The sequence below is a fragment of the Schistocerca nitens genome, chromosome 3 (genome assembly GCF_023898315.1).
Source record: "Schistocerca nitens isolate TAMUIC-IGC-003100 chromosome 3, iqSchNite1.1, whole genome shotgun sequence".
Classification (NCBI taxonomy): domain Eukaryota; kingdom Metazoa; phylum Arthropoda; class Insecta; order Orthoptera; family Acrididae; genus Schistocerca; species Schistocerca nitens.
In genome coordinates this window covers 663,835,735-663,855,011 of record NC_064616.1, presented here as the reverse complement: position 1 = coordinate 663,855,011, position 19,277 = coordinate 663,835,735, and the positions used below count along the sequence as shown (strand labels likewise).

Sequence of the window (19,277 nt, the reverse complement as noted above, 5' to 3'; positions counted from 1 at the left end):
AAAAAAAAAAAAAAAAAAAAAAGGATCCTTAAAATATCCAAGTTGAGAAATCATCCATAACTTATCTTACTGATTTTATATAGGATGAAATTACTTCTATTTAGGAGAACGCTAGATTTTTGTGCTTGGTTCTAATCTACATAGGTCACAACCATCTTTCAATTTTACATTTCATGTTGACTTAAGGCTGCATTCCTGTGCACCAGACCTCAGAGGTGCAAGCATATGAGTTACAATTTGTTAAGAATTTTGTATTAATTTTAGAGCTTTATTTTTTGAGCATAAGTAAAGTAGTACTGGTGAAGGCAATTTTTAACTAATGACAAACAGTACTCTTTTCTAATAAAGATAGGAATTTTGTCAAAGACACCACATTCTCTGTCTTTGCTGAATTTTCTACATCACACAGTTTGTTTATAATACTAATTATGTGGCCATGGATTTATAAACAAATATTCCATATTTAATTGTGGTTTAGTAAATATTTTAATTTCAATTAATTTTTCTGTTATATTTTTAAAAATGCTGATAATTGATATTTCAGAATTTCTTAAGTACAAAATGGACAAACCAGTCACCGCTCTTGGCAGTGAACCAAATGCCCCAGCAGAGCCTGGAATCAGTGGACTGCTCTGGGTACATCTTCTGGCTGGCAGAGGTCTCCGTGCCACTACCTCAACTTCAGCTGCTTCGACACCATCTGGGACCTCTGCTATTGGTAATATTTCATGCAGACCAGGTGTAATTAGTGCAATCTGTCTTGCACTGTAAGTTTCATGTGAAATGGAGATGTGTATGAGTAAACAAAATTGAGTACTTTTGTGACAGTTAAACTGCAAAATTGATGATTTACATAGCCATCCTGCTTTTAACGACCATTACTTGTGATGTCAAGGAAAGTTGGGGATGGTATAACAGAAATATTATGAAAAAGATAGATTGCTACTGTCCATATAGAGGAGACACTGAGTCACAGACAGGCGCAACAAAGAGACTGCTACCCATTTTAGCTTTCACTCAAAAGTCATTCTTCTGAAGTACAAAACATGCACATTCACACAAGCACAAATCACATATACATGGCCACTGTCTCTGGTCACTGCAGCCAGAGACAGTGGTCATGTGTGTTTGAGTTTTACTTGTCGGAATGCATGTGTTTACTACTTCCGGAGAAGGCCTTTTGGGCAACAGGTAAAATATGTAGCAGTCTTTTTGTTATGCCTGTCTGTGACTCAAAATCTCTATACGGTGAGAAGCACTCTATGCATTTCATAATACTTGTCATATTTTACAGAACATAATAGAGAATTACCACATATTTTTCTGCAAAATTTGCACAAAAATATGCAACACACACACACACACACACACACACACACACACACACACACACATACACATTAATGAATAACTATGAATTATTTGAAGTTACAGTGAATGAACAGAAGTTAAAATGTGATTGTGAAAGTCAAGGGATCTACAGTAGAAAAAGAAAAGCAGACCAATATAAAGTTGGTTTAACTTTCTGCTTCATCTGATTGCAGTACAACATGTTCTTGTAAATTAATTGTTGTACAATGACAGTTAACTACACCCTTCATTTTTAATGTGGTACCTTCATAGTACCATCACAGCCTGTAGCTGACAGTTTTTGCAATTTGCTGTTGCTTACTTTTACACTGTACAGTGTTGTCTGGAAAAGAAAACAAGCAATAAATGTTGCAGGTAGATTCAAACGGTAATGTGGGTCATGATCATGTCATAGTAATTCAGCTGTTAAGAACATTTCCTGTGAAATACAAAGTTTTGGTTTATCAGGCACCAAATTATGTAGTTAAATCATAAAATGACTCACATTGTTTCTCAGACAGTTTCCTTCAGTATGTATTACATTACACAAATCTTAATAATTTTACATACATTCAAATGTAGGCCAAAGATATGTGGTAAGTCACATCTGCCTATTTTCTACTAAAGTTCTTATATCAAAAATGATAATTTTACTTTAAGCACCAGATTTTTTTTTGATTCCATAAGCATAATTGTTTTCCTGTAGCAGAATCTATTGCTACATTTTAAGAAAATAAATATCTCATATCACTATAATTCCAAGGAAAAAGTACCTTGTATGATGAAGCTTGAAACTGGAATTAAAGTTTCAGAAATGAGACCTTGTGGTCTGAATCACAAGGGAAGACACAATAAATAACTATTATGTTATAATTCATACTCTATCTCTGTAAACTTCTGTTTCTGAGAAAAATAAAATATGTTAATAGTATGTTATAGAACAATTTTCTCAAAACATTTATTTTGCATTGTTCGGTTAATATTACACCCTATTCTTTCTGTGGATATGCCATTTTTGGTTCTTGTTTAACTGTCTTTGAGATAGTTCATGTAAAACATGTAAATTTATGTTTTTAAGTCATTACAACTTTCATTTTCAGGAGGCAATGCTACTTCAGGACTGAGAGATTTATATTGTGTCCTGGAATGTGATCGGGTACATAAAGCAAGAACTGTTGTAAGGACAGGAGATCTTGTGTTTGACTGGGATGAAACATTTGAGTTAGATTTGGTTGACAACAGAGAACTAGATTTCCTAATATATTCATGGGATCCTCAGTATAGGCACAAGCTGTGCTACAAGGTAAGTAAACATAAATTCAAACAAATGAAAAATTGTACACTTATTTGAATAGTTTTATTCATCTGTTTATTTCATATTTTTATGTATTGTTGTTGTATTCAGGGTGTCCTGTTTATCTTGACCACCCTAAACAACTTTTTGTGTAGAAACAAGAAGAATACTGTACCCAGCAATTGTTGGTTGGTTGGTTGGTTATTTTGGGGAAGGAGACCAGACAGTGAGGTCATCGGTCTCATCGGGTTGGAGGAGGACGGGGAAGGAAGGCGGCCGTGCCCTTTGAAAGGAAACATCCCGGCATTTGCCTGGAGCGATTTAGTGAAATCACGGAAAACCTAAATCAGGATGGCCGGATGCGGGATTGAACCGTCGTCCTCCCGAATGCGAGTCCAGTGTCTAACCACTGCGCCACCTCGCTCGGTTTCCAGCAATTGTTGTTTAGCTACTAGGAGAACATTAAGCCACATGATTATATTTCTTGTAACTTTGTTCATTATAAATATATGAAAAGCTTTATGTCTTTTTTAAATAATATGCTATGTTTTTTATTCAGTAATTAACTTACCCTCCTTAATACCTGTTCACAAAAATGTTTCACTATCTACTATTCACATGAAAATGATGTTATAAAAATTGTAACATGAAACTGACTTTCACTCTCCTGTAGTGGCACACAATGCAGGTAGAAATTCCACCTTATTTTCATTGGTGTACATTGCACTCCAACAAAACTTTCAACTGAAGATGGTTGACTGAATGACTGGTGTGCATTTTCCTTGTGTTTCCATTTGTTTACCATCAACTTCAGCAAATGGACAACTTACATTACCCCACTTATCCACACTGCAAGTACATGAAAGTCAAAATTAATTTTGTGTTATGTTTTCAATAACATCATGTTTATGTGAATTTTTGGACAGGTCTTGAGAAGAGGAAGTGGATTATCACATAAAAATATTGGGCGCTATTTAAAAAAAGACATACTGCTGTTGATATCTTCATAATGAACAAAGTTACTAGAAATGCAGTCATGTTGATTAAGGTCCCCCTGGTAGCTAAGCATCATTTGTTTGCTGGGACACCCAGTATGTCGTGCATCAAACTACGTAGAGATTTTGGTTCCATGCATTTACAATGAAAAAATATGGTACAACCCTGGCATTTGCTTGAAGTTATTTGAAGAAGTAATAGGAAATGCAATTTAGGATGGGTAGACTGATATTTAATCCATGATGCTCCCATAAGTAAACTTGTTATCTTGTAATTGTGTTGCCTTACATATTTGATATCGTATAATAGCCATTCCTGAAAACCTAAAAACTGAACACTTTTCTAAAGAAATTTGCAATGAATTGTGTGATTCTCTGCTACATATTAAAGCGACTAAGAGAATATAAATGTAAATATTTAGGTGTATGTAATTACTATTATAGGTTGTGTTTTATATGTTCCTTAACATAGGTTGGTGGTTCAGTTTATTATAGCTTAAGGGAAATGGAGCAACCAGAATGCTAAAGATATGAAACCACTCTCACCCTAAGCTGAATACAGTTATTTATGTCATAAAGACAAAATATGCTGTTTTTAAAAAGGCTATCAAGATTATCTTCTTGTATAGGCCCTAAGCCAAGATGTAAATTCTGTTCAGTATATGCTATTCAGTGACATCAGGCATAGATATATGTGGCAGCGCTAACTGCCAATGTCAACAGCAACTGTCAATATCGACACAAAAACAATGAACAAGTGTACTTCTTTGGAAATAATTGTCTTTGTTGTCCTGTTTCTCTATTTTTCTTGCGTCTCATGCTATGTTGTAAAGTGTGCTCTGATTACTTTGCACTTACAAAAGTTAATAAAGTGTTAAAGTATATAATTTGTGGTCTCAGTGCTTGAGTATCACTGGTACCCACTGCCATATGAATCCCTACATAGGTGACCCATGATAATGGTTTCTTTTTTACAAACTTAGTGAACATGCCATGCAGCTTCTCACCTATGCAGTGGATACTGAAGTTCATGAGAAGCTATTACAGCCTTTTTCCAGTTTGTATGGTGTATTCTAATTGCATAGTGCACCAAACTGTATGGAGCCACATAAGTCTGATAATGTGAGTGTAAGTGACTTCCAACTGCTTGCCACATGTATTCTTGCATGGGCTGATGCCACATTGAAACATTCAGTGCAGCCTTCCATTGATCTGATTGACTTTTGTTTGATGGAAAATCATCAGAGGTTTATATTTACTTGTGCTGCAGAACCCACACTTCATACCAGTATACAAGTGTGGCAGCAATGCCTTACTCCTCCCATTGCAATGTGTGCTCTCACACTGGACATCCAGGTGACAAAACCATTTTTAATCATTGATGGAGCGTGGCCAGCTGAGCCGTGCCATAAGATTTCCATGGTCGCTACCATGTCATGGCCAATCAACAGGTTTCCGCTTGCTGATACCTCCCAGATCAATAATGTTGGTGCCTTACAAACACTTTCCCAACAGTTACACTGTATAATGGACTCCACCAAATCTTCCACAGTTCTTATCAGATCAACAACATACTTGATTTGTGGTCAGAAAATCAGTTCTCTTTACTAACAACATTTTCAATGATGCTGCAAAGTACTTAACTTTGCTGTGCCACATAGGTGACTATACAGCTACCATCAGTGATGTTGTTCCCTTCCCACTGCCTTTAAACAAGTATGAAGCAGCCAAGGCTGCACTGCTTCAAAGAATTGGTAAATCACCCAAGTAGCAAATCCAACAGGATATATATTCTATACCCTGACAGTTTTGGCACCACTTACAAACATTGGTGGGCTTATTGTGGACTTATTGTCAAATTGATAAAAATTATTTCCTCAGTGGCAAGATGGTTAAGTGCTGACTCTTCACATGCTTTAGATTGTGTTTATATAATTTTTAATCTGTATTTTAGCTGATTAATAACTATGAGTGTAATTTACACAAAAACACACATTAGCTTCATATGCACACACTATCTATTCAAAAATTAAGGGGGTCTTCAGAAGAAATGTTTCCTTAAATTCAAAGACAAGGACATCAATAAAATAAAGAAAAGATGAAGTAAAGAAAAGCACAGTCCTACAGCACAGTAGGGGAGGAAAGGGAACAGTGAGGTGCAAAGACTGAGAATCAATTTACACTTTCCAAAAAAGAAAATGATTAGGATACTATCTTATCATAATGATGTATAAAGTGCTTAAATATGTGCAGAGTGGCACACTTATATTTTTCAGCATATTATTAGATTTAAAAAGAATAAAAAACTGAAAGTGTCTGACTGTACCTATGAATTTTTACTGGTGGGTAAAGTGAGACAGTGTCTCAAATTTTAGCAATCATCATAAGAGTGATTGCTGTCATTTTATCTTGACCTGTGTTGTGGTAGGGTTTGGCAGTAACATTTTTTTGTCTCTGTTAGAAATATGAGTTACTACAGACATCATAAATTTGTTGTCTAACTCCAAACTTTTGATGACAAATATCAATTTACACTCAGATGACTCTTCTATAATAGTAAAGATTTTTCTTACAAAATAAATTTTCTTTTTTGCATAAAATTCTATTAAAACAGGATCACCTGACTTGAGTGAGTGATCTGAGTCTTAAGAGTCAACAAGTTTTGACTCTTGAAACACCTGTGGCAAATCATAATTCTCAGCATCAGAAGAATCTTGCAAAATTAATTCTTTTTCACCAAATCACTATCATCATCCAGAAATAATTCTCATTTTGATTTAGGTCTCTTAATGCCTTTTGGTATTTGTCTCATTTATAATTCATTCCTTCCTGGCATGTCTGTTGCAATCATTGTTCTTTGCGTAGGTCATTGATGAGTGTAATTTTTTCTTGGTTTAACCTTTGAGGAAGCCTGTAAATCTTCTGGAGAGAGGTAAGTCATAGGTATAAATTGTTCTTGTGGTTTTGAAGAACTAGTTGCTGCAGACAGTATTTCACTATCAAAATGTGGTGAATATGACTTATCAGTTTCAGGCACAGGGCCTTTGTGAGGTGCAATGTCTGTTCCCAGACTTCCATGACGAGGCCTGTCAGTAACAAAAAATGATAGAAAATCATCCTTACTGGCAATCAAATGGAAAAATGCCTGTCTTCTTAAATCCAGCAGTGTTATTAACTGGAGTCATCCCTTAGGGGCACGCTGTTTTCACAAAATGATCAGCATTGTAACTTGAAAATGGTTTGCCCAGATGCTATATCAATCATGTATCTAAAGCAGCATCATAAAATATGCAAAATGGTTTCATGATGCTGACTTCAAGAGGCTGTAAATTTATTGGTTCAGTGATGTAGCATCATCATAATCGATATCATGTTGTCCTTGCACAGATCTATGGCTTCTTTTGAGAGTTGGCTCTCGTGATTATCCACAAGTAACAAATCTGGATTTGATTTTGAGTTGGCCGAAAACTTGATGAAGTGCTGAATGAACTTCAAAAACATTCTGATTACCTCCATCCTCCTTTAGTGGCAAGACCTACTGTGCCAGCAGGTCACCTAATGTCACATGCTTTTCGTAATTCACACATATCATTGGGAGTGGGGGTGGGGGTAGGCTGTTCCCAAGAGCATTTATGATACATGCTGTGACCAATGTTATGGACTGATAGTTTTGTTAACCTTTTTCAAACCCATTAAGACCAAAATGTTCTATGACTTGTCGACTGTTGTTCCAGTTGCATCTATATTGAAAATGTGTGATTCAGCAGAAAAAATATGGAAGATATTTGATAACTTTTTTGTCTTATCAAAGAAGTTTGACACACTTAATTTATTAAAACCTATAGTTCTAGGCTAACTGAATTCTTCTACTGTTTGAAGAGACAGTTGGGGAAATATCTGTCAAAAAAGTTGCATCCAGTCAGTGGAAACTTCCTAATTTTCAGTCCATGTTTTGGGTACAACAATGTTACTTTTAATATCTAATTCATAAGCTAGGCTATGACAGTCTTTCATAATAAATCCACAAAACATTTTATAGCATACACTTGAATATCACACAAATTAAACTCTAATTCTGATGGGGAAATGCAATTCACCAAATGGGACACATTTTTGAAGCATTATCCACACAATTATTTCTTAACATAGCTACTGACAGTTTGCAAGGATAAGCCAATCTGTTTAGATGCACTCCTGATGATCTTTTTATTTTCGATCACCATTGTGATGGCTTCCTTCATTGCAGTTTCTGAAAATCTGCCTATTTTCTTATTACTCATCTTTCTCCTGGGCATTGTACGACCTAAAAGTAGTTTTTTCAGACTAAAAGTACTAAATTCACAATGTGAGCAAATATTGTCAGGAATAAAGAACAAGTGTTAGGAACAGTGAGACATGTCTCACTATATCCTCATCATTCATGTCTCACTGTTCCCAATTGCAGACTTTTTTTTCAAAATGTTTCCTTATAACAACAGCCTACACCAAAATTTCTGTGTTTTGGAAAGACAGAACTTTTGAGTGGTAAGTCAAAGGTTTTGTAAATATTTGATGGCCTACCCAGAAACCAGCAACTTAAATATTGTAAAAATTTACTTTTCTTATTTCTGAGCACTAACAATACTGACAATGGATTACAAGAACAACATTGAGGCTGAAACACAGAAAGCCAAGCCATACATGATAATTGTTACCACAGCCACAGTAGGTACCAATAATGAAACCAAAATTTCAGAGATAAACTCCTCTCACTCATTCACTGTTTCCACTCCTCCCTTACATCTGGGGCTACATGTTATCAGCAAGTACTACATTAAAAAAACATAAAATGTGATCAGACCAGCCTTACTGAATTGAAAGTGAGCACTGTCTTCCTATGACCTCTTCAATTTTTATATAAAAAGTCATCAAATTGTTTTATGGCCTTATAAGTTGTCCATTTTTATTTCAAAGTCATGTTATATCATCAATAGTGGATTACATTTTGATATGGAGCACTATATCTGTGCCGAGAACAAATTTTTAAAAGAAACTGTGTATAGGATGTGAATGCTCAAATAGAAGCCAATAAAAAAAATAATGTGCTTGAAAACTAGCAGAATAGGAATAATCTCAGACTATTTGTGTGTGAGAGAGAACATAGACAAATTAATGATAAATCTTGCTTGAGACAATCTAGGCATGCAGATGACTCTAAATGATATCAATAGAAGTCATAGAGTGAGATGTAGGATGCCAAGCTCTATGAAACTTATAGTCAAATTGGTGGAAGAAGATTCTTGACAGTTGCAATAGACATGGCACAGTAGGTTTCTGGAAGTATGTGGCACACACATGTCTGTGTAGGGATCACACAATTCCCATAAATTATGAGCTGGTGGTTTGTGGGCTTGGAGCTGGTGAGTGATAGTGTCCCATAAGTGTACCATCGGGTGAATTTGGTGGCGAAGACATCAACATGAATTCACTACCACAGTCCTCAAATCACTAGCATGATTCTGGCATTATGAGATAGACACTTGTCCTGCTGGAAGATGTCATCACTGTCAGGAAAGGCATCAAGCATGAAGGGAAGCAGGTGATCCACTATAAAGTTCATGTAGTCCACTGTTGACATGGTGCCTTTTATAATTACCACAGATCTCATGGAAGACCTGGCAAATGTCCCTCGTAGCACATTATTGCCCCCAGTGGCCTGTGTCCATGGCAACTGAATGTTCCAGGTAGCAGTTCACCTGAATGACGGAGTTTCTGTACTCAACCATCAATCTGGGGAACAAAATACATGATTAATCTGACAAGGCAACACGTTTTCATTGATCCATGGTGCAATCTCGATGATCTTGTGCCCACTGCAATCATGATTGATGATATCACTGAGTCAAAAAGACAACATGGAAGGGTCATCTGCTGTGGAAACCCATGTTTGATAATGTGCACTGAACAGTGTGCTCTGAAACACTTGTGACTGCACCAGTACTCTATTCTCTCATCAGATGTCCTACAATTGCAGTCTATCTTGCTCTACAGAGTGCATAAGTGACACATTCTGGATTGAAGGGTGGATTCCAACACCTCATCATATATTTGTGGTTTCACCACCCTTCAGCCACTTTCCATAGGTGCTCACTGCAGCTGCACATGACTAGCTGCCTAGCTTCACCATCTCCAAGATGCTTGTTCCCAGGCACTGGACCACACCAGTCTGCCATATGTCAAAGTTACTTATGTCAGTGTTTTTTCCAATCTGTGACCCATATCATTACTAGCATGATTCCCCATATGTCTCTGCTCTACTTATTTACTTTCCTTACTCTGCCACATGCCTGCAATTTGACTAGGTGGCATTCAGTCTTACAGTGGACTGTGGTCATAATGATTTGGCTTATTAAGTATGTGACAGTGATCTCCATTTATACCAAAATGCAAAGCCAATCAACTTGAATACACTATCAAGAGTGACAATGTGAAACATCAGTTTCTCACAGTATATGAAATGCTCAAATAACTTTCAGGAATGCTGGCAGATGATGTCTTCAGCAACTGCCCAAAGACATCACCTGGCTGCATTGTTGTAAGTTATTTGAACAAGAATGTCAGTGCTGACTTCTGTGTGTTATCAAAATTGGCACAGAATGCAGGATTGAAGCTCAGTGCATCCAAAACTCAATCAGCCCTGTTTTGTCATTTTAGATTCAGTTGTCTGAACTATCTGGAATCCCTACCATTTTTAATCTTAAATAGTACAAATATAGACCTAACCCTCAGCAAAAGGTCTAGGAGTAAGAGTCAATGAAAACCTCAACTCTGATATGCACGTGGCTGCAGTGGACTAGAAGGCTTCAGAATCTGTTCATTCCCTACAAAAATACAACAAAAAGGATTACTTTTTTTGCAGGTGACACTAATATTGTCAACAATCTGAGCATACATACAGAAACAGAAGAAATGGTAAACAAAGTTCTTATAACTATCATTGACTGGTTTTCTGCAAATGATCTGACCCACGATTGTAAAATGACACATCATATGCATTTCCGCACATCTAGGGGTACTACACTTGTGATAAATGTAACACATGGTGAGGAAATAATAAATAGGGTGGAAACTTCAAAATTTCGTAGGTGTCCATATTGCTGAGAATTTAAACTGGTAAAAGTGCAATTTGGAACTCTTAAGACAACTTAGGTCAGCCACATTTGCTCTTAGAATCATGGCAAATCTTGGGGAGTGACAGATTATTAAGTAGACACATTTTGCTTATTTTCATTCAATAATGTCACATAGAATAATGTTCTGGGGTAACTCACCTTTAAGAAAGAAAGTGTTCATTGTTCAAAAATTTTCTATTAGAATAATGTGTGGTGCTCACTAATGATCATCTTGTAGACATCTGTTTAAGGTGCTGGGAATTCTGATTACTGGTTCACAGGATATTTATTCCGTCATAAAGTTTGTTGTAAATAATCCACTACAGTTCAAATGGAACAATGAAGTACATAATTACAATACCAGAAGGAAAAATGACATTCATTACTCCATTTTAAGGTTCTCTTTAGTCCAAAAATGCACAATGCTGCAACTAAAATATCTGACAGACAGTAATCTAAAATTTGAAAACAAATTGGAAAAGTGGGCAACTCCTTCTGTTCCATAGAAGAATTTCTATTACTGTAACATGTAAAAGGTGGTGGGTAGGACTTAATAACTCACAACATCTGTATATCTTTTTTTTTCTTTTCTGAAAAAACAATTAGAAATGTACAGAATGCAACCATATGTACAAATTAAATTTACAAAACTAACTACCTAAAATGTGCTTCCCTTTTGTCCTGAAGACACATGTGTATTTCATATTGTTGATTATAGCGACATTATCCTCCAAGATCTTTCTCAGGAAAGCATATGGCACTTGTAACTGGTGATTAATGCTTACATACAACATATTTCTGACATTCAAGTTTTTGATCATATTTCATCATCTTTGCAGCAATCTTAGCTATGTGCAGACAAGGGCAAATACTTCCACACAGTCCATCTCCTCTACCATATTACCTTTGTATCTCTACTCAACCTTAAAACTCTTGTCTGAACAACTCGGCAGAACCACTCAGTCCCATCATAACATTATCCTTTCAGTCCCAACAGTCACTCAGCCATCAACTCTAAGTCCTTTTCAGTAGCAGGATCCAAACTCTGCAATGATCTCCCTGACTGATATTATACCAGAGAGCTGAATAGCATGTCCATTTTTGAGAGAGAGATAGTGACGTACCTCCTAAAATAAATATTTTTGCCTTTGTGCTATGCATATCCCTTACACTATCACAAATAAGTACTCTCCTTTCTCACCAGATCTTCCTTATTTCTCATAGTATTTAGCTGGTGTAGTCTATCTCAAGGTCTGTGCCACATTACTCACTAGGTCAGAATATACCATTTTTTGCATCAATAAATAAATTTTTTAGCTGCCACTATCATTATTGTTAGTCTTACTACTATTACTTATTATAGTTATTATTATTATTATTATTATTATTACTTGCTGGGGCCATCAAGGGCCACATTAAATCTTTTACATTTGGGCCGGCCGCGGTGGTCTCGCGGTTCTAGGTGCGCAGTCCGGAACCGTGCGACTGCTACGGTCGCAGGTTCGAATCCTGCCTCGGGCATGGATGTGTGTGATGTCCTTAGGTTAGTTAGGTTTAAGTAGTTCTAAGTTCTCGGGGACTGATGACCACAGCAGTTGAGTCCCATAGTGCTCAGAGCCATTTGAACCATTTTTACATTTGGCAGTGAACTTTGCTTTCTTTCAAGCCCATATTTCCTTCATTCTTTGTGAGTGGGCAAGCATCCGGTGGGCACTGTGTCTTCTTTTTGGTGGTTCATCTTAGTGTAGCTTGTATGTCACGACCTTCTTGTGAAAGCTGTCCCTGTCACATGTATATGCAGGTTTGATGTGTTGAAGATGGAGGCCTTGTTTGTATTTCTAAACAATGGAACTATGGCTTTGTGGTTTGAACAAAATAAGTGGGAGATCTTCTTTGCCAGCTTATTCCTGTCCATTTGTTTGAGATGACTGTAAAATCATAATCATTTTTTGTGGAATGTGTGAACAGTCTTCTCTATTTTGCCATCAACTTCCTTGTTGAAACTTTCTTGGTGGATGCTATTCTTGATTGGGTCCCATGACTACCCTAATGATTCTGCACCATTTTTGCTTTGGTTCTTCGAACAGGCCTGTGTTTGCATTTAGATATAGGATTTCAGCTACAAACATAACTACTGGTCTCAAAATCATTTCATGGTGTATTTTAGTCTTTTGTTAAAGGTATTTTTTGTGGTAGATCATCTGTGATGTTTAGTAGGATATTTCTAGTTTACATATTCATTCCTTATCGAGTCTTTACATATTCATTCCTTCAGTGCTTTCTTGTTGAGTCTGTTTTTCGTACTGATCTTAGCTAGGTATTTAAATTCTTGTACTCTGCTGATGTTTCCATATTTTGTCTGTTTTTTTTGGGGGGGGGGTGGGGGGGAGATCTTTGATGTTAATCATTACTTCTGTTTTTCAAATGATATCTGCAGGCCTGTTTGTTGGGCGGTTTCCTTAACAGTCTGATTTAAATCCTAATAGTTTCTATGTCAGTTGAAATATTTCTTATATCATTGGTAAAAGCTAGACAGTCTACCCTGATTCCCAAGGATTTAGTTCCCATTCACTTTGTTCTATAGTCAGATTCCATCAATCTCGTTCACCAGATTATAATAATTTTTCTCAAGAACACTTGAAAAGCATTGGAGACACCCCCTCGCCTTATCTGACTGTTGTCTTGACCTCAGAGGTATCTGAGAGGAATCCTACGAACTCGATCATCAAGTTTGTATCCATCAGTGTGGCTCTAAGTAATGCCAGAAATTTAAAGACAAACTCAGATTCATTAAGGGTGTAACAGGACTTCATGGGCTATTGAATTGTAGGCTTTCTTGAAGTCTGCAAAGACAGTCACATACTGTTTAAATCTTAAAATACGTCATCTTATGATGCTTTTGAGTTTGTGGATATATTTGACTATTGAATGACCTTTACTGAAACCCACTTGCTATTCTATTATTTGATGCCTTACTAGGGCTTCTAAACACTCAGGGATGGAAAATGAGAGAATTTTATTGGTTACTGGTAGTAAAGATATTCCTCTGTACATGTTGATGTTTTTCATTGCAGTGGATGGATTAGGGCTGGTTTCCAGTTTTTGGATAGGTTTTTCTCAATCCATTTATTTTTTAATCATTCCTCTGGGCTATATTTCCACAATCCTGCAATAGTGGAGTCTTCTCCAGGTGATTTGATATTTTTAAGATGGGTGATGTCCCCAGTTTGTCCACGATGACTCAGTAGTGGAGGAGGGCTGGCTGCTCACCAGTATTCTCATACATCATTTCCCAGTAGGCAGCAGTGGCAGAATTTTGTTATTTATTTAGCATATGGCTAATACAGACATATCATGAAATTAAATTACATATACATATGTACATATTGACACACAAGAAACTTAAGTTTGTCTTTACAACTGAATATCCAGTCCTTCAATCCAGCACACTGCATCTGGAGTTGCTAGCAGTAAGTCCTCTTTGGCGCCGTGATAGGCTCGAATCCTGCATTCACTGACAATGTGGTGAACAGTCTGGTATGGAGCCCCGCAGTCACAGGCTGTATCAGGCAGCTTCTTCCACTTAAAGAGAGCATCCCTGCATCGGCCATGGCCGGTATGGACTCTGTTGAGAGTAGTCCAGGTCTTGCGTGGTAGGTCGAATCCACTTGGAAGTTTAGCACCTGAGAAGATGTTATGCAGGTGCACATCTGTCACTGCTTCACACCGACAATTCCATTCTTCAAGAGGTTTGAAATCCTTAGCAACCATGTCAGCAGCATCGCACAGAGTTGGATGACGTGATTTCAGTCTCTTACGATTTAAAAGTGGCAGGTCACTATGCACGGGTAGGTTAGAATTCCTGGAGATGTTGTGGCATTCTCTCATAAGGGCAGTACATCTATGTAGGTCAGGAGGCATTATACTGGTTAACAGTGGAAGCCAATAAACTTGAGTAGATTTGATTGCGCCAGATATTATGCGCATTGTCGTGTTCAGCTGGGTTGGTTGCTGAAGATCCCCAGGTAGTTCGGAATAGCTTATGGAGGATGTTGTTTCGAGTCCTCAACTTTTGAGCTAAGTTAAGAAGGTGTTGTTTGAAGCATAGTGTATGATCCAGGATGACACCAAGATATTTTGGGTTCCAATTATGACAAAGAACTCTGCCTCTGAAACTTACTTCCAGTTTTACGTTCACCAACCGGTTATTTAGATGGAAGCAACACACTTCTGTTTTACTCTGATTATTTAGATGGAAGCAACACACTTCTGTTTTACTCACACTGGGTAGGAGTCTCCAGATTTTGAAGTAATTATCTAATGCAGACAGGTCATTGGCTAGAATCTCTTCTGTTGTCTTCATTTCCTGGTGTTTTACGGCTAGAGCCAGGTCATCAGCATGGCAGTATTTTCTGGACGAAGTGTCAGGTAGATCAGATAGATATAGGTTGAACAGTAAGGGTGAGAGAACTGATCCTTGAGGAAATCCATTGTTCAGCTTCCCCTCCTTACTTATGTTGCTTCCAGTGATTACCTGGAACTTCCAATCACTTAGCATGCTGTTAATCAGTCGAGCCATTGTTCTGCAGGGTATGATGAGGTGAAATTTGTAGATAAGGCCTTCCCTCCACACAGTGTCGAAGGCAGCAGTTAGATAAACAAATGCCACACATGTTTTCTGCTTCATTTGGTATCCTGACTCTGTGAAGGATGTGAGAGACAATACTTGGTGGCAGCAGCTATGCCCTGGTCTGAAGCCTGCCTGATGAACTGAAATGTTCTCTAGGATAGCACTGCTTATTCTGTTATACAGGGTGTTACAAAAAGGTATGGCCAAACTTTCAGGAAACATTCCTCACACACAAATAAAGAAAAGATGTTATGTGGACATGTGCCCAGAAACGCTTAATTTCCATGTTAGAGCTCATTGTAGTTTCGTCAGTATGTTCTTCCACCTACGCTCAATGGAGCACGTTATCATGATTTCATACGGGATACTATACCTGTGCTGCTAGAACATGTGCCTTTACAAGTACGACACAACATGTGGTTCATGCGCGATGGAGCTCCTGCACATTTCAGTTGAAGTGTTCGTACGCTTCTCAACAACAGATTCGGTGATCGATGGATTGGTAGAGGCGGACCAATTCCATGGCCTCCACGCTCTGCTGACCTCAACCCTCTTGACTTTCATTTATGAGGGCATTTGAAAGCTCTTGTCGATGCAACCCTGGTACCAAATGTAGAGACTCTTCGTGCTCGTATTGTGGACGGGTGTGATACAATACGCCATTCTCCAGGGCTGCATCAGCGCATCAGGGATTCCATGCGACGGAGGGTGGATTCATGTATCCTCGCTAACGGAAGACATTTTCAACATTTCCTGTAACAAAGTGTTTGAAGTCACGCTGGTATGTTCTGTTGCTGTGTGTTTCCATTCATGATTAATGTGATTTGAAGAGAAGTAATAAAATGAGCTCTAACATGGAAAGTAAGCGTTTCCGGACACATGTCCACACAACATATTTTCTTTCTTTGTGTGTGAGGAATGTTTCCTGAAAGTTTGGCCGTACCTTTTTGTAACACCCTACATATTAGCCTTTCAAAAAGCTTGTAGCAGCAGCTAAGTAGGGCAATGGGGCAATAGCTTTCTACCGTGTTGCTGGGTTTGCCAGGTTTCAGAACAGACATTATCTTCACCTTTTTAAACTCAAGTCAGCAGGATGTCAGTGAAGAATTCTGCCACCCATTTCTTAGCTTTTCCTCCCATATTGATCAGGAATTTTGGATGGATACCATCGAATCCAGGCGCCTTAAGAGGTTTGAGGTCCTTCAGTCCAGAGTCAATGTCTGGAACTGTGAAGGGATGAGTATACTCAGATGAGGGAGATGCCTTCTTTTTCAGGTCATGAAGCTGTCGTCTGAAATGTCTTGTATGTTTCTTGTCAGGAGGTACTCGAGGTAGTAATGATGTGGGAAGCAATTTGGTCTGATGTTACTTCGGAATTTTTTTCTGCATGCTGGTGCACTTCCTCTCAGTTTTCTGAGAAGACTCCATGCTTTCCTGCTCGAGTGGGTGAAGTCCATATTTTTGACTGTTTCTGCCCATTTCTGCCTCTGAGACATGTCCAAGCTCGACAATAGTTCCGTAGCTATCTCTGGGTCACCACTTTGCTGGAACTGTTGGTACAGTGTTTCACTTTCATCATTCCATCCTGGAATATATTCTCTTCGGTATCCTCTTGGCATACACTTTTTAGCTGTTGCTGTTACTGCACCAATGAAGTGTTGATAGTTATTATGTGATGGAGGTATCCATCGAATGGTCTTATCCAGTTCCGTTGAAAACTTCATCCAGTCAGCTTTCTGGAAATTCCATCGAGCATGCAGAGTTGATCGTATGACAGGAACCATGCAGCCAATTTTTATTATTACAGGTCTGTGTTGGCTGTGAGGAAAGGCATCTATCACTTTCCTTGTGGTGTTGATGGGAAAGCCAGTTTCGTTGCAGCTAACAAAGCATAAGTCAGGATTTGAATCCTTATCCCAAGCAGCTGACCTGAAAGTGCCCTGATCTTTGCCATCAAACACTAGATGAAGATTATTCTCTTCGACCCATTCTGCAAGCATGCTCCCATTTTCATCATTTTGGGAGTACTTCCAAAGTTTGTGGTGACTATTGAAGTCTCCTATGTAAATTGCAGGATGTTCTGCTGTGTGTAGGACAAAATTGGGCCATGTTGTTTTGGGTGGTTTGTAAACATTTGTAACAGTAATGCCGTGCAATTGTATGACAACTGTCTGTATATCTGCCTCCACAGTGGCAGACTAAGGCTGTGGTATGCATCAGGTTGGGCAGCTCTCAGCAAGCAAGTAGCAGGCTGGCCATCATTGATCAGCTTGTCACAGTTTCAATGAAATTCTACAGACTGTCATTCTCTCTGTTTCTAGGAACACAGACAGAATGGCAGCTTGACATAATATGTTCTGGAGCTCCAAAAGCCCCTTTGTTTAATGGGTTAAGATTGTGTCTATGACCTATTGGCTCTGGTTATGAGTGCATTTGTCCCCATTTATCAACCCACTATCTCTCCTTGCCTTGCTGTGATGATTTCAGTAATGATTATGAGTCACTGAGCTTGGGCATTCTGTCTACGTTGGACTTTGTAGCAGCGCTTGCTCAGTGAAGTTGCATAGTGTTACCTCACAATGTCTTGTTAAATGGCACAGTGGTGCTTGCATTTCTATATATCCTGTTTTGAGGTCTGTTGCATCAACAGTATGCTGTGTTGACATAATGATTGGCACACCACAGCACTAACTTACTCTGTTTCAAGCTCGCATTTTATGCATCCCCAAAAAAATTATTGTGCTGTGCAACATTCCTCCCCTGTTTCAAAAAAATTCATCCCAAATTTTGTCTCTGCTTAGTGTATGGATAAGTTGAGAATTTGGGTCTGATGGGGAGTGTACTACAGTAGTCTGTGCAGTGTGATGACCACTTTGTCTCGATGGCTCAGTGGTCAGAGCATCTGCCTAGTAAGCAGGAGACATGGGTTTGAATCCCAGTCTGGCACAAATTTTCAACTTTTCCCACTGATTTAAATCAGTGCCCACTCACAGCCAATGTCTACAATTCCTTTGTGTCTTAATTCATAATGGCTGGTGGATCACTGGCTTCTGTTCTTTCAGATATGTCCAAAAGAACAGACACCACATATACAATTAAGGCAAGGATTGTCAGTGATCTCTTCAGTGCAGATGGACACTAGGCTCAAACTCTTAGGGTAATTGGTGAAACTCTGTGAGTAATCAAGATAATGGACAAGGGGTACTACATTCATAGTCTGTGGATAAGTCAAAAATTTGGGTCTGACGGGAGCATGCTAGGGTAGTCTGTTCAGTTGTGATGACCACTGTGACCGAAAGGCTCAATGGTCAGAGAATTTGCCTAGTAAGTAGGAGACCCAGGTTTGAATCCTGATCCAGCACAGATTTTCAATATTTCCCTTTGATCTAAATCAATACTTGCAGCTAATGTCTGTAATTCCATTATGTATGTGGCGTAACTGTTTCATCAAGTGTGTCACAAAATTTGTGCCCTGATCCATAATTTAGATGTCAGCTACACCAAATTTAAGTATACTGTTGTTAACTAAAGCCTAGGAAACTGTGCTAGTCTGCTGGTCAGGAACAGCCACCATAGCTCAGAACCTTGAAAAATGATCTGTGATTTTCAGTACAGATTTATTTCCAGTGGATGTGATATTAAGAGGTCCTAAAATATCAAGTAAAACCACTTGAAAGAATTTAAATGCCTGTGGTAGTCTTTGCAAAGGGATTTTCTAATGACAGGGATCAACTCTTTGAGCACAAGGCAAATGGTCCTTTATGTATTGCTCGACATCACGTTTTCTTATTTGCCACCAGAATCTTTCCACTACACATCTGTCTTTTGTTCAGCATCCTGCATGACCTAACAACTAA

At 38.2% G+C, this 19,277-nt stretch overlaps 1 protein-coding gene and 1 non-coding gene across 2 annotated transcripts in view; both read left to right on the top strand.

Annotated features, from left to right (window-relative positions):
* Nucleotides 1–19,277, top strand: part of LOC126249701 (rho GTPase-activating protein 100F) — a 405,508-nt gene that overhangs the window by 206,434 nt on the left and 179,797 nt on the right. The window contains exons 11-12 of the mRNA XM_049951380.1: nucleotides 545–718; nucleotides 2,451–2,653. Of these exons, the coding sequence (XP_049807337.1) occupies nucleotides 545–718; nucleotides 2,451–2,653 (377 nt within the window). The remainder of the gene's footprint in view (nucleotides 1–544; nucleotides 719–2,450; nucleotides 2,654–19,277) is intronic.
* Nucleotides 18,296–18,368, top strand: Trnat-agu (transfer RNA threonine (anticodon AGU)). The gene has a single exon. It is a non-coding gene; the product is annotated as a tRNA-Thr (tRNA).